Source organism: Chiloscyllium punctatum, chromosome 15, assembly GCF_047496795.1.
Source record: "Chiloscyllium punctatum isolate Juve2018m chromosome 15, sChiPun1.3, whole genome shotgun sequence".
In the NCBI taxonomy this organism is placed as follows: Eukaryota; Metazoa; Chordata; class Chondrichthyes; order Orectolobiformes; family Hemiscylliidae; genus Chiloscyllium; species Chiloscyllium punctatum.
In genome coordinates, this window is record NC_092753.1 from 79,616,981 (window position 1) to 79,633,931 (window position 16,951).

Sequence of the window (16,951 nt, forward strand, 5' to 3'; positions counted from 1 at the left end):
ATGTAGGGGACTTGAAACCCCATTTTTAAATCCAAATTTAAACGTGACCCTTAAAACTCAGAATTCATTCAGTTGGGTATTTATTTGGTAACTACAATGTCTTAGAGAAGCAGAAATAAATTTTAATAAGCTTAAGGTAAACAAATTTTATGTTTGCATTGTATGGAAATTGATGTACCAGCGTGCTAATAGAAAACAATTAAGAACAAAATTTGATTGGTTGTCAGTCACATCTGTTCCCAGGATGACCAGTTCCACCTCAGAAAGTCCCAGGTGGCCTCCTCCTTCCATGATCATGACTTCCCTTCCCAGGTGGTTGATGATGCCCTCCAGCACATCTCTTCTACTTCATGCACCTCTGCCACCTCCACATGGACCCCACCACCAAAGATATATTTCCAGCTCTACCCTTATCAACATTCCAGAGAGACCATTTCCTTGTTGGGTCTACACCCACCATCAGCCCACACCCCACTCCTGGCACCTTTCCCTACCACCGCAGGAAGTGCAAAACCTGCACCCACACTACTCCTCTCACCTTTGTCCAAGGCCCCAAGGGATCCTTCCACATCCTTCAGAAATTTACCTGTATCTCTACCAATGTCATCTACTATATCTGTTGCACCCGGTGTGGTCTCCTCTACGTCGGGGAGACAGGACGCCTTTTTTTTAATTTTGCGGATCATTTTGGAGAACATCTTGGACAAGCACACCCACAACCCCATTGCCCCGTGGCTGAACACTTCAACTCACTCTCCCTCTCCGTCAAGGACATGCAGGTCCTGGGCCACCGCCACCACTGCCAAACTGTTACCATGCCTGGAGGAAGAAGGCCTCATATTCTGCCTTTGAACCCTGCAATCACATGGGATAAATGTAGATCTCAACAACTTCCTCATTTCCCCTGCCCCCACGTTATCCCAGTCCCAAGCCTCCAACTTGGCACTGCCCTCCAGACCTCCTCCGCTCCCCCCATTTATCTCTCAGCCCCGGCCCACAAGCCTCATTCCTGATGAATGGCTTATGCCCAAAACATCAATTCTCCTGCTCCTTGAATGCTGCCTGACCTGCTGTGCTTTCCCAGCAACACATTCCCAACTTTGTCAGCTTCAACAGAATGGATGATTCAGAATCTTTCAATTTGTGGCTTATCCCATCCATTATTCCAAGAAATCAGAAGACTGGTTTGAGTTCACTGCATATTTGAAACCAAACTGACAGAACAGCACAAGATCTACATTGGAACTGGGCCGTGTACCAAACTGAAGTGCACATTTGCTTGCATGGAAATACTAAAAGTAACAAGTTATGAACACAACCAGGTAAAACTACCTGATGAAGGACTATTGCCAAAACATCGATCTTCCTGCTCCTCTGATGCTGCCTGACCTGCTGTGGTTTTCCAGCACCACTCTAATCTTGACTCTAATCTCCAGCATTTGCATTACCCACTTTCGCGCAGATAAAACTACAGCCTATTGATTTTTTTTTTAAAAACTGGCCCTACTGCATCAAATCAAGAAAAGTCCTGGAGCAGCCAGCTATCTACCAAATGGTATCATTAAAATCCCCATCTTCCACCATGGAAATGACACAATTGCAAGATACTGATAAATGCAATGAGGAGGTAATCCCTCACAAGGCTCCCCATCATCAGAGATGCAAGTACTCATCCAAATCTGTTCACTCCATGTAACATTATGCAGCTGAGTTTACTTGGCATAGTGGAAAAAAAGGCTTAAAGAACGGGCTGTCCATACATCAAGATACCCAGTTTCACCGGGTCTCCTCCCACAAGCCCAAAGACGTGCAGGTTAGGTGGATTGGCTATGCTAAATTGTTGATTGTGTCCAGGGATGTGCAGGCTTAAGAGGACCAGCTGTGGGAAATACACGGTTATTTTGGGGAGGATCTGGGTTGGACGTCCAGAAGGTTGGTGTGGACCTAGAGGGCCAAATGGCCTGCTTCCACACTATAGGGACTCTCTGATTTTAGAATCGGATGCTACTCAAAACGGTTGTTCCAGCTGAGCTTATGGGTGGCACAGTGGTTAGCGCTGCTGCCTCACAGCGTCAGAGACCCGGGTTCAATTCCCGCCTCAGGCAACTCTCTGTGTGGAGTTTGCACATTCTCCCTGTGTCTGCATGAGTTTCCTCCGGGTGCTCCAGTTTCCTCCCACAATCCAAAAAAGGTGCAGGTTAGGTGAATTGGCCATGCTAAATTACCCGTAGTGTTAGGTGAAGGGGTAAATGTAGGGGAATGGGTCTGGGTGGGTTACGCTTCGGCGGGTCGGTGTGGACTTGTTGGGCCGAAGGGCCTGTTTCCACATTGTGTTTTTTTTAAGATTAGATTACTTACAATCATGTACCTCAGGATTATAAAATCTAATGTTATTCTATGCAATGATCATCTATCAGCTTCCTGTGGTGATGATGCCACCAAGTTATTTGCTGGTAAACTATCAATATTGATTGGGCTCCATCAGAACAAGGTTTCTCTGATTTAATCCATATTCTGATCTGTACGTGGATAGAAGAGCTATCATTGATCTATATGGACTTCAGTAAGGCGTTCGACAAGGTTCCCTATGGGAGACTGATTAGCAAGGTTAGATCTCATGGAATACAGAGAGAACTAGCCATTTGGATACAGAACTGGCTCAAAGGTAGATGACAGTGGGTGTTGGTGGAGGGTTGTTGTTCAGACTGGAGGCCTGTGACCAGTGGAGTGCCACAAGGATCGGTGCTGGACCCTATACTTTTTGTCTTTTACATAAATGATTTGGATGCGAGCATAAGAGGTACAGTTAGTAAGTTTGCAGACGACGCCAGAATTGGAGGTGTAGTGGACAGCGAAGAGGGTTACCTTGGATTACAACAGGATCTGGACCAGATGGGTCAATGGGCTGAGAAGTGGCAGATCGAGTTTAATTCAAAAAAATGCGAGGTGCTGCATTTTGGAAAAGCAAATCTTAGCAGGACTTATACACTTAATGGTAAGCTCCTATGGAGTGTTGCTGAACAAAGAGACCTTGGAGTGCAGGTTCATAGCTCCTTGAAAGTGGAGTCGCAGGTAGATAAGATAGTGAAGAAGGCGTTTGGTATGCTTTCCTTTATTAGTCAGAGTATTGAGTACAGGAGTTGGGAGGTCATGTTGCGGCTGTACAGGACATTGGTTAGGCCACTGTTGGAATATTGCGTGCAATTCTGGTCTCCTTCCTTTCGGAAAGATGTTGTGAAACCTGAAATTTTTCGTAAAAGATTTACAAGGATGTTGCCAGGGTTGGAGGATCTGAGCTCCAGGGAGAGGCTAAATAGGCTGGGGCTGTTTTCCCTGGAGCGTCGGAGGCTGAGGGGTGACCTTATAGAGGTTTACAAAATTATGAGGGGCATGGATAGGATAAATAGACAAAGTCTTTTCCCTGGGGTCGGGGAGTCCAGAACTAGAGGGCATAGGTTTAGGGTGAGCGGGGAAAGATATAAGAGACCTATGGGGCAACATTTTCACTCAGAGGGTGGTACGTGTATGGAATGAGCTGCCAGAGGATGTGGTGGAGGCTGATACAATTGCAACATTTAAGAGGCATTTGGATGGGTATATGAATAGAAAGGGTTTGGAGGGATATGGGCCGGGTGCTGGCAGGTGGGACTAGATTGGTTGGGATATCTGGTCGGCATGGACGGGTTGGACCGAAGGGTCTGTTTCCATGCTGTACATCTCTATGACTCTATTTCATGAGATTTATTGCAAAATATACTTAAAGGTCAATTTTTGTTGGAGATTGTCACATACAGGGACTGGATACATGCTAGCACAAGGGAAGCAGATTGTTTATGTGCAATCAAAGCTAGTATATCCTGAATAAGAAACCGAAAGAACTGTGGATGCTGAAAATCAGAAACAAAAACGGAAAATGCTTGAAAAACTCAGCAGATCTGACAGCATCTGAAGAGTTAATATTTCAGATCAAGTGACGTTCCTCAGAATGACTGTATCCTGATTGTTTTCCTTTTCGTTTTCCTTTTCTAATTTGTCTAGTTCAACAAAACTAATACTAATTATCATGGTTATATCCTGACTACAGTTGACTGACTCAATGAAGAGACAGATTTTTTTTTTTGGCTTGCACAATTTTAGGTAGGGTAAGATATTTTTATCTCTTTATGAATTACACAGTACTATAACACTCCTTATTCTCCTGACCTGCAAAGTCTCAAGTCTCAGTCTCAACACGACACTTCATCCACTAGCACTTTTCCAAAGGGTGCCTGAAAAGCACCAAAAGCCTTCAAATATAGGACTCCATACAATTCAGGAATTGTGCCTTTTGGATTGAAAAGCATGATACAAGGGAAAAGTCCTCAGTCTTACAGTATGGAAACAAATCCTTTAGCCTAACTTGGCCATGATGACGGTCCTGGACCTTCCACTTGGATGCGATGATCAAGAAGGCACAACAAGGTCTCCTCTTCATCAGGGGGCTTAAGAAATTTGGCATGTCCATGAAGACCTTCACCAACTTTTACAGATGAATCATAGAAAACATTCTGTCTGTCTGCTTGGTATGGTGCGTGTTCTTTCCTGTACTGTAAGGAACTACAGAACCTTATGTACACAGCCCAGACCATCACAACAGCCAACCTCCCATCCTTGGACTCCATCTACACTTCTCATGCCACAGAAAGGTTTCCAGCAATATCAAACACCTCTCCCACACCCGTAAAACTCTCTTCCAACCTCTTCTGTCAAGGCAGAAGATACAGAAGCTTAAATCCATGCATCAGCAGGTTCAAGAACAGCTTCTTCCATGCTGTTATTAGATTGCTGAATGGACCTCTCTAATTTCAAATGTTGATCTTGTTTTTGTGTACTTTCTGTTCAGTCGTAACATTGTATGCCTTGCTCTGTTTAAATGTTATGATCTGCCTGTACTTACAAAAACATTTCACTGTACTTTGGTACAATAAATCAAACCAAAAAAGGGGGCATAGACAAGGTGAATATCCAAGGTGTTTTATCCATATTAGGGGAGTTCAAAATTAGAGGTTTAAGGTGAGAAGGGAAAGATGTAAGAGACCCGAGGGGCAACCTTTTCGGAGTCAAAGTGTGGCGCGGCAAGAGAACAGCAGATCATGCAGCATCCGAGAGGCAGAAGAATCAACATTTCGGGCATAAGCTCTATTCCTGATGAAAGGCTTATGCCCGAAACTTTGATTCTCCTGCTCCTTAGATGCTGCCTGATCTGTGCTTTTCCATACCACACTTTTTGACTCTGATCTCCGGCATCTACAGTCCTCACCTTCTCCTAGTCAGGGCAACCTTTTCACACACGGTGGTGCATATATGGAATGAGCTGCCAGAAGATGTGGTAGAAGCAGGAATAATCCTCATCAACTGTGGAAACATTACTGAACCTACTGTCAGATACAGTAACTGAGCATTCGGACAAGTGTAGCTGATTGGACTTTTCTTTTGTGTAGTCATACTTTAATTGATTTATTTTAAGATGGTGTACTGCGGAGTGTGTGTAATATTTGTTTGGATTTCCAGTGGGCATTAATAAGATTTTGCACAAAACATTATTGATAAACATGAGAGCTTACAGAATTATGGGTGACCTTGTGCCATGTCAGTAATTGGTTGATTGAGATTTTGGAGACCTATAGAAAACCTTTTTTTCTAGTCAGTTGTTAATAAGCCAAGTGATATTCCCCAGGGATCTGTAAGTGAACCTCAGATCTTTGCACTATTTGTGTGTCCTTGTGTATCAGTTGCTGCAAGTAAGCTTGTAAATGTAGGATGTGATGAGGAAGGCAAATTGTGTGTTCGTCTTCATAGTGAGAAGGTTCAAGTAGAAGAGCAGGGATGTCTTGCTGAAAGTATATAGGGCCTTGCTGAGACCATACCAGGAGTTTTGTGTGAAATTTTGATTGCTTAGAACAAGAGGTCTTGGTTTTAGAATAAAGGAGCAGATTTTAAATGCAGATGAGGAGAAATTAACCCTTCCCTCAAAGGGTCATGAATCTGTGGAGTTCACTCCCCCTAAATGCAGTGGATGCTGGCATATTGATTAAATTTAAGAAGGCGATAGACAGACTTTAATTAGAAATTGGTTGAAGGGTTATGAGGATCAGGCAGGAAAGTGACATTGAGGCCAAAATGAGTTTAGCCATGATCATATCAAATGGTGGAGCAGGCTCAAAGGGATGAATTCACTACGCTTGCTTGTTCTCTTTATCTGAGGAAAAAAATATTCTGGCTATGCAGAGAGTGCAATGAAGGTTAACCAGTCTGATTCCTGGGTTGCCATGACTGATGTTTGAAGGGAGATTGAATTGGTTTGGAGTATATTCAATGGAGTTTAGAAGGGTCTCATAGAAACCTACAAAATTCTAACAGGATTAGAGGGAATTACAGAACCGGGGGGTCGCAGTTTAACAGTATAGGATAGGCTATTTAGGACTAACATGAAGAGAAATTTCTTCATGCAGAGCTTGGTGAACGTGTGAAATTCTCTGCCACAGAAAGCGGTTGAGGTTGAAACATTGTGTGTTTTCAAAAAAGGAGTTAGACATAGTTCTTAGGACTGAAGGGATCAAAGTATATGGAGAGAGAATGGGATCAGGATACTGAGTTGGATGATCAGCCATGACCATATTGAATGTTGAAACAGGCTCAGAGCCAAACAGACTCCTCTAACTCCTACTTTTTATGTAAGTAAAATGGAGGACAGATATCATGCTGTCCGGTTCTGAAGATGCAGAATTCACTCTTGAGTCCTAGATGTATAAAGAGATGTACTGCATGGAAACAGACCCTTCAATCCAATTCATCCATGCCGACCAGATATCCCAACCTAATCTAGTCCCACTTGGCCCATATCCCTCTAAACCCTTTCTATACACATCCAGATGCCTTTTACATGTTGTAATTATACCAGTCTCCACCACTTCCTCTGGCAGCACGTTCCATACACTCACCACCCTCTGCGAGGAAAAAGTTGCCTTTTAGGTCCCTTTTAAATCTTTCCCCTCTTGCCCTAAACCTGTGCCCTTAGTTCTGGACTCCCTCACCCCAGGGAAAAAGACCTTAATTATTTATCCTATCCACGCTCCTCATGATTTTATAAACCTCTGTTAGGTCACTTCTCAGCCTCCGATGCCCCAGGGATAACAACCCCAGCCTATTCAGCCTCTCCCTGTAGCTCAAATCCTCCAACCCTAGCAACATCCATGTAATTCTTTTCTGAACCCTTTCAAGTTTCACAACATGCTTCTGATATGATTCTTAGAAAGTGAGCAGGGTGGAGGTGAAAGAGCAAGCATTACAACTTCTGGAACGTGTCATGGGGGTATGAAGAAGTGTAAGGAGTGATAGAGGAGTGGACTAGGGTGTCAACAAAGGCAATGGTCTCTGCAGAATGTTGACAGTGGAAGGGAGGAGAAGGTGTATTTTGTGGTAGCATCTTCTGGTTGCAGAAATGGTGGAGGATGATCCTTTGAATGTGAAGACCAGTGTGTTGTAAAATGAGGACAAGGAAATCCTATCATTCTGGGAAGGAGGGACAAGATGGTGAATGCAGAGATGCAGGAGTTGGATTGGACATGTCTGAGGCACCCCAGTGCAGGTTGGCATAATCAGAACAGATGTGACAGAGCTGGAGAAAATTAATGGAATGGAATTCTTGCAGGAATGTGTGAGGAATTGTAGTCAAGGTTACTGAGGGAGTCTGTGGTTTGTAATGATATTGGAGGGCAATCTATCCTCCGTGCACTGGTTGAAGGTGAGAAGGATGGAAAACGTGAATTTTTCCAATCAAGAACAGAAAGCAACACAAAAGACATTATCAATGTTTTTGCGAAAGTGTTGCTAGGGACCCAAGCAGAATTGGAAGAAAGAAGGTTCCACATTCCCCTCGAAGAGACCGGTGTTGCTGGGATCCATCAGGTACCCATAGTGATACTTTTGATTTGTTTCAGTCCTACATGAGCCCCCACCAACAGATCTTTTTCCAATATGTTAATGTCTTCCTGCTTTTGTCAGGAATTAGACAAATGTATCAATTTTGCTTCCAATTTCTAATCTTTCAACTTTATCTGATCATTATTTGATTGTTCTCTTCCCTTCTTTGATTTCACTCATTCCATTTGTGAGGTCAGACTGTACACTCAAACTATCACAAACCCACCACCTCCCACAGTTACTGTAACCACACTTCGTCACACCAGGATTCTGTTCCATTCTCCCAGCTTCTCCATTTCAATTGCATCTATTCTGATGATGCCACCTTCTAGCAGGATACTGAGACATGACATCCTTTACTGTAATCTAAGGAACCCCAACACCACCACCTCCCCCAAAAAAAGTGGTTTACAGTGTATGGTTACCGAATTTGTTGACAGCACGAAGGTAGATAGAAAACTAAGTTGAGAGAGAAAATGTCACAAAGATAAATATAGGTTAAGTGAGTGGGCAAGAAAATGGGAAATAGAGTATTATGGGCAAGTGTAAAAATGCCCATTATGGTAAGAATTATTTTTAAAGTATGTTATCTAAATGGTTAGTGATTGCAGAGAGATCTGAATGTCCTTATGATTAATCGCAAAAGGTTAGTATACAGGGATAGCATGTTAGGAGGAAAACTAATATCTGTTATCATTTACCACAAGGAGAATTGAATAGAAAAGTAGCAAGGTTAAGGTTCAGTTATACAGGGCACTTGTCAGACCACATCTGGAATGCTGGAATACTGTGCACAGTATTGGTCACCCTATTTAAGGAAGGATATAAATGCTTTGAAGGCAGTTCGGAGTAGGTCTACTCAATTAAAACTTGGAATGAGTGGGTTGTCTTATGAGGAAAAATTGGACAAACTAGGCTTCCATCTGTCGGAGCTTAGAAAAGGTAAGAAGTAACTTGATTGAAACATATAAAATCCTGGGGTACCTTGGCAGGTTAGATGTGAAGAGAATGAGGGAATCTAGATTTTGGAGTCACTGTTTAAAAACCAGAGATCATCTATTTAAAACAGAGATCAGGCAAGAAAGATTTGAGGCTTGAGAGTCTTTGGAACTCTCATGTTGAAAATATAGTGGAAACAGGGTTATTAAATACTTTTTCAGGCAGAGGTAGGTAGATCCCTAGTTAAGTTAGGGGTGAATGGTTATCGGGGGTTAGCGGAAATGCAGACTTGAGGTTAAAATCTGTTGAGCTATGATATCATTAAGGCCTGGTGCAGGTTCAAGGGGACTAATGATTTACTACTCCCAATCCTGATTTTTGAGTTCTCATTGAATTTTGCTACCTGGAACTATTGCGTTGGCTTTGAAAGCGACTGACTCATCTGTATCGGTAAAATATTTTGTTATTTCTGCAAGACTGAATGTAGAATATATTTTATATATTAAGTATTTCTGTTGTCTCAACCCCCTCCCCAAAAGAACTTGTGCCGAGTGATTTATCCAAATCAGCTCCTTCAATGGCTTGCATTGTATTCTAACCTTTTGATCTATGTCTCTTAATGTGAATTAACACTGATATATTTCCTTGGTAACTTTAGGTCCGTTACTTCAGCACGACTTTGGTCAAGCCAGTGAGCAAACTAGTCATGGTATGTAATTAGCTTCATTTTAAAGTTTTATAATTTATCTTTTAACTTTGATAATACCAGTTGCGAATGCAGTTTTGTGGGATAATTTTCTTGACTTCCTAATCGAAGACTTTCTCATAATACAGTAATAATATTAAAAATGCTGGAAACACTCAGCTGAATTAGTAGCATTTCTGAATAGGTATAGTTTTAATGTTTGAACCCTTCTGTTATTTAATCAATCCTGCTTTCAACTCCATTATAGTCTTTCCCTTTTGTTCTTTTTTGCATATTACACCCTGTCCCAATTCCATTGTTGGCAGTATGTGGCACAGTGGTTAGCACTACTGTCTCACTGTTCTGGGGATCCAGATTAGATTCCACCTTCAGCTGACTGTGTGTAGAGTTTGCACGTTCTCCCCGTGTCTTCATAGGTTTCTGCCAGATGTTCTGGTTTCCTCCCATGGTTCAAAGATGTGTAGGTTAGGTTCTTTGGTCTTGGGAAATGCAGGGATAGGGTAGAGGATGGGTCTGGGTAGGATGCCTTTCGAAGGGTTGATGTGGATTTATTGGACCGAATGGCCTGTTTTTGCACTGTAGAAATCCTAAGTCAAGATTCTAAGTTCCAAGTCACTTAATACCTATTACATGTCCCAGTTTTGATGGAAGATCATTGACCTGAAATATTAACTGTTTGTGCACAAATATTGTCAAATTTGATGGATATTTCTCGAGATAAATTTCTTTGTTTATGTACCCAAATAACAGATGTATAGTAATTCATAGGCCAATTTGAAATATTTGGTCTTTCTGTTGGTGCAAATATGGAAAGCATTGTTTTTTTTTTGAAGACTCAAAGTTACTAGTGCTCCTTTGGTTGAATGTTTTTATTTATCAATACCTCCATACCCAAGTTTAACCCAATGAAACTTCTTTGGACTGCCTCCAGTTCCAATGTACATTTCCTTAAATAAGGCAATCAAAACTGTTCACAGGTAGGGTCAGTCTATCTCGTGTCTTGCACAGTTTCAGCAAGATCTCCTTATTTTTACACTCTGTTTCCTTTGAAATTAAGGCCAATATTCTATTTGCCTTCTCTATAACCTGTAGGACCTTTTTATGATAGCTTTTAGTGATTTGCGCATACAGACACCCGAATCCATCTGTGCTGCAGTTTTCTGCAGTTGTTTTCCATTTAAGTAATATTTTGCTCTTCTATTCTTCTTGCTAAAGTGTATAGCCTCACTTACTCCATTTGTCAAATTTGTTCATACTCACATATTAACTTGTCTACATCCCTCTGCAGACTCTGCATTATCTTCAGCACTTGCCTTTGCACCTATTTCATCTGCATTCAGTTCCCACTATCTAAGTCAAGATGTGTGTTGGAATCCCACAGAAGTCCTGATGCACTGATGTGTGTGGGAATTGTCTGGGAAATTTGAGATTTCAGTTGGCAATTCTCCTTACTAGGGCTGAGAGTTTCCTTAACTGGATAATTAGGAGAAAGTGAGGACTGCAGATGCTGGATATCAGAGTTGAAGAGTGTGGTGCTGGAAAAGCACAGCCGGTCAGGCAGCATCCTAGGAACAGGAGAGTCGACATTTCAAGCATAATTCCTAATGAAGAGCTTATGCTCAAAACGCAACTTTCCTGCTCCTCGGATGCTGCCTGACTAGTTGTGATTTTCCAGCACCTCACTCTTCTTACCTGGATAATTACCCTACAAATGTAATATAGAAAAATTCTACCCCCGAATAACTACTCAGCTGACCCACCAATCACTCACACTGACCTATTCACCAACAGTCACACTAGAAATTTAAATTTGCCTACTGCCAGCTGCTGCTGTAAAAATCATCATGACTTGTGTTTGTCTGATGCTACAGCAATTTGATTGCATTATTGGATGGGTGCTGCTTTCCACATTTTTGAACATTCCAAGCTTAAGCAACCTGGCCAAAAACATGGAGCAGCCATGAGACAGGCAGAAAGGTAGGCAAGAGCGGCAATTCAGTGATTGCTACTCTACGCAAGATCCAGATGATGAATTACAACTATTACCTGGGATAGTTTGTACTGGATCAAATTTTTTAGCATGAATTAAGTTATTACAGCGTCCAGATTCTATATCAAAAGTCTCACTAGACAAGTTCATTGTATATTGTGTATATTTAATTTTCATACATTATTTGCTGCACTGAGACATGGTGTGTATTTACTCCTAGCCGCCTATTCAAGTTTATGGAGTCGAAGGAAGATATGCCACAGCTTTGTACTCTGCTGCCAGCAAGCAGAAGAAACTGGACCAAGTGGAACAGGAACTAAACAAGATTGTTGTGAGTGAGCAATTCTTTATCCCCCTTATATAAATGAAAGAAAGAAACATTTAAAATTGTAGAGCTTCCCACATTAGGTTGAGTTTTAATAGTAACTATAATGTAAAATAAAATAGTCAGAGTGGTAAGAATTCATGATCTCTGCTGCTTGAGAAGGTAGCAACATTGAGAAGAAGTAGCATGTTTTTCCATGATAAAGAAAATTCACATTAATAAATCGCCTCAGGTGCCTCCATCAAGTAACATCTGCCTGAAAGGGCATTGACAAAAGCCTTGGGCTAGACACTTTTCTAAGCATTTGGCTGATAATGCTGCTTAAAGATATAAAGCAAAGGAACAATAAAATATCTTGGAAGATTGGCCTTTTTTCAAATGATTCAGTAAAAGTCAGTAATGTAAGTTGAAAACTCTGATTTTAAAAGCAATGGCAAATGTTTTTTTAAGCTTACTTTGAGACCGGTGAATAGTGTGGCAAAGTAGTAGGACAGGTGATGTAATTCAGTGTAGCAAAGTGAGACGGTGCAGGCCAAATCATACTTTTTAAATGGATACAAGAACAGAGACCTGTGGTTTTGTGCATAAACCTTTGAAAATGAGGGGGCAAGTTAACAAAACATAGTACAAAGACAAGGACGTTATTACAAATCTATAAATATTAGTACATCCCCAGCTTGAGTGTCCAAATTCTAAGTAAAACACTAAGAAAAACATTCTCCCCATGTCTGCGTGGTGCTCTGGTTTTGTCCCACAGTCCAAAGATGTGCAGGTTAGTGAATTGGCGATGCTAAATTGCCCATAGCGTTCAGGGATGTGTAGGCTAGGTGCGTTAGTCAGGAGTAAATGTAGAGTAATAGGGTATCAGTTTGAGTGGGATACTCTTCAGAGGGTCAGTGTGGACTTGTTGGGCCAAACAGCCTGTTTCCACACTGAAGGGATTCTGTGATTCTATGATTAGGATTTAGAATGCAGAGCTAGCTTGGGTATAAATTCAGTAGTATTCTTCGAAGGGAATTAAATAATTTCTGGAAGGTGTAATGGAGTCCTTGAATACAAGGAAAGTGGGACAAATTGGATTGTTGATCTAACAACCTGCCAAATGGAGTCCTTTGCTTTACTATTTAATAATTCCATTCATATGTATCTTGAAGCCACAAGAAATGAAACAACTGACAGAAGTTACTTGCTTTCTGGAAACAGTTTCTGTTAAACTGAAATCCATTATTTCTAGAGTAAGTGCAATGACACCTGAAGTTCTTTAAAAATCATCAATATTTGTGATATATAAAACATGTATCAGAAAAGGAGTCAAAGCTTGAAAAGCATTTTGAGAGAGAGCTCCATTCCACAGCCTTGCTTGATGTTATTCCTCTCTGTAAAAACAGGCAAGTTTATAATCACAGCTTTTCACAAAGAGGACTTTTGTTCAAGGGACAGCTGATTATTGACACATAGTGGGGACAGTCTAGATTAACAAAGAATTTCAAGTCAAGGGTATCAAGATGCTTCTTGAGCACCCTTTTGTATTAAAGAATTGGTAAGTTTTCTTTGTCTCTAACTATTGTTGCAGAATAAACGTTGCTTACTGTCCTTGGTTTTTTTCCCCTAAATAGTCCAACCATATTGGCAAAAATGAAATTCTTCAAGGGGCTGCCTAGACATATCCATTGTAAATTCAGTCAGATGTTTTTAGAAACGAAGTGTCTAGGATTGATGCAATATGGTACTGTGATCCATCTGCTGTGCGCGCCTGCACCCATAAAGTCAAACCACTCCCATTTTTTCCAGTGTAAGCCTTTAACTCATCAATTTCATTGCAGTGAAAAGCAAAGGTAAACCGTCTATCTATGCTTTATCTGCCAGAAGCAGAGGTAACTCAATAATCTATTCACAAATAATCAATACCATGATCAGGGTTCCCTGCTTTTCTTTATCTTGCTTTTTACAGCTTTATAAAAGAGGTTAGGGATCTCAGTTCTGCCTCTGCAACAATTTTTTACACCATTATTTACACTGAAACCGTCGCAGGGAACTTCAACGAAGGTGTAATTGAAAATAATTGAATGTCGAACCAAAGAAGGAGCTATTATGCATTTATGTGAAGTTGGCTCAATCTAGAAGTGGTGTCGGCGAGAAGTGAGCCACCTGAGAAACTTATCCATTTTTGTAGGTCAAGTGACTCCTGCAAACCTTTTAAAATAGTTGCTTCCTTCAAATGAAAGTCCCAGATATTAGATCATTTGACAGAATTAAAGATTAACTTGGTGACATAGCAAACACATTTGTGTGTAGAATGTCCACTTTTTAAAAAAAAAAGTATAATATTCAGAAATTAGAGCAGTTGCTAATTTGAAAGCCATAATAGGAGTTTCCTTCTGTTGTGCTGGTCCATTTGTGAAGGTGCTCTATTTCCTTGTACATATTTCTTCACCCAGACAGCTAAAGTGTGAGGGACCTGGCCCTTAGATTGACTGACTGTGTACCATGGCTCCAAATGGCTTGACTCTAATTGCTATCTTATTATGGATGCCAAACATTTCATTTAATACAGTCAGTTTATCTATAATGCGATGGTTGCATTCTTGCGCAACACCGTAATAGAAAAATCATGCTTTAAAAATAGTGCTTAGTGTTGGCAATGTAATTATATTATAGCCAACACATGTTTTAAAAGTTTGCACTGTAGAAACACCATCCCCAATTTGTCAATAGTATTAACGAAATGCATGCTATAACAGAACAATCTGTATTAAATATGCCTGCCTTAAGAGTGGCTTTGCTATAATGTACATTGTTTTTACCTACTGTTTCCTTGTCATCATTTAACATAAGCACCCTGTATTTGAATATTTGCCAGTAGTAGGATTTATTCAAGTGTTTGCAGATACTTCCTCTTTTAACCCAAATCTACCTAAAACCTTAGTGCTGCCATTTAAAGAAACTGAAGTTCTTGATAACTTGATGTAGTAATATCGTATATTGCAACTAAAGAGACATAAGTTTTCAAAGATTAACCTCTTATGCTACTATGATTTAACTTGTTAACAGTTCCATATCCTCTGTATGTTCCAGTCATTAATGAAAGATCCCAAGTTTTATGGTGTGGTCACCAATCCTCACATTAAGCGCAATATCAAGCAAAAAACTGTGAATGATGTCCTGTCAAAACAGAAAGTGTCTCCAACCATGCTCAACTTTATCAGTAAGTGATTGTGTTACCTCCACGCTAATTTTGCTGTTGACAGTATTTTCACTAATCATACGTTGCAAAACCGAATATTTAAATAAACTATACAATTTAGTAATCCGATCAAATTTTCAGGAATTTGAATGTCAAACAATTTACAACAGCATTCTATCCAAAATGAATACTGTTACTTCATAAAGACAAAATTATTTAGTGGGCAAATACCCTATAGGCAAAAAATGGACACTTACTTCTGGTTCCTCTAGTTACATGTAAACGGAAGACTATTACTCCATCTCAAAACCTACAATATCAGCTGCTACTAAAGGGACAAACTGAAAACCGTAAAGTCCAAGTAGAATATTATCAATTCTTGGCTAGTATATGCAAAGGAAATGCCTAACAAATCCTGATACCTCATTTGTCTTTTGGCTAAACAGTACTTTTTATTTTAGCATGAAAGGAGGCTGATTTGCTGTTGTATTCAGGCTCTAAAAACTAATTGCATTGTCATGTCCCCTTCCTATATCTATCATCATCCTCTGCTTCAAATATTTATCCAATTTTCTCTTGGAAAATACAATACTCCTTATGGGTTTTCTTAGAATGATAAATCATATAGTACAGAAGAGGCCCTCTGGCCAATCAAGTCTCAACTGCCAAAAAGTGTACTACCATCTACAGTGGTCTCACTTTTCCACACTAGGTACATACATAACCTTGAATGTTGTGACACTTCAAGTGTTTGTCCAAGTACTTTTAGACTGTTGTAAATTTACTCACTTCAACTACACTGCCTGGTAGTGCATTCCAGATTCTGAATGAAAACATTCTTCAAATCCACTCAATACTACTGCCTTTTAGCCCTTCAACTAAGTGCTTTCTATCTACTCTGTCCATGCCCCTCAACCTTATACACCTCAGCCAGGTCCCTCCGCAACCTTCTCTGTTCCAAAGAAAGTAACTCATGCCTATCTTTGTAGCTGAAATGTTCCATCCCAGGCAACATCCTGGGAGTTTCCTCTGAGTATTGCAAAAAAAGATGTTAATTTTCCTAGCATATGAGATTGAAATCCTCTTTCAGCCAGTGAGCTTGGAACCAAGTTCCAATGAGTTACTGCCTCTAGACTAGACTAAAAAGCATATCTTTCTTTTATCCTTGTTCATTTTAGTTAAAAAGTAGTAATAACTGGAATGTAGACTAAGCATTAAGTAATGATAATATAAATTTGTTTTTCAGATCTGTTAGCTGAGAATGGACGGCTGCGCCAGACTCCTGATGTTGCTTCTGCTTTTAGCAAGATCATGAGCGCACATCGTGGGGAGGTACTCTGCTCAGTGACTACTGCTCAGGTGAAATGAGTTCTTTTGTGTAAAATTGTAATGTGCTATAAATGGTGTGTTATAATTGCAAGTGTCTACACCAGGTGGACTGCAATGGTTCAAGAAAGTAGCTCACTACCAACTTTTTGATTCTAATTTTGGATGAGCAGCAAAAGACATTCACAATTCATGAAGAAATTTTTAAAAATCTTTCATATTCACTGAGCAGTTTTTCTCATCTATATTGACCACTGTGGAGGGATAAATTGTAAAATAGATGTTTTCTTGAAGAAACTAAAGGGGGAGATGAAGCCAGTTGAAAGCTAGGAATTTATGATTAGATATTACACGGCTTTGAGAAAGCTTCAGCCTATGCAAAAATAAAATAGTGTAAGGTGAAAATATTTAGAATGGAAAGAAAAGTTGAAGGTGAAAGAGAGATCACCAAATGGTGATACATTCTCTTATATCCTAACATTATAAGATCAGTGCTTTTCAAAGACTTAATAGCCTTAA

At 40.3% G+C, this 16,951-nt stretch overlaps 1 protein-coding gene across 2 annotated transcripts in view; it reads left to right on the forward strand.

Annotated features, from left to right (window-relative positions):
- Window positions 1–16,951, forward strand: part of atp5po (ATP synthase peripheral stalk subunit OSCP) — a 48,239-nt gene that overhangs the window by 25,900 nt on the left and 5,388 nt on the right. For both annotated transcript variants that reach the window (XM_072585571.1, XM_072585570.1), the window contains exons 2-5: window positions 9,560–9,610; window positions 11,818–11,928; window positions 14,998–15,127; window positions 16,353–16,465. In XM_072585571.1, coding sequence (XP_072441672.1) covers window positions 9,608–9,610; window positions 11,818–11,928; window positions 14,998–15,127; window positions 16,353–16,465 — 357 coding nt within the window. In that variant the 5' untranslated portion in view covers window positions 9,560–9,607. The remainder of the gene's footprint in view (window positions 1–9,559; window positions 9,611–11,817; window positions 11,929–14,997; window positions 15,128–16,352; window positions 16,466–16,951) is intronic.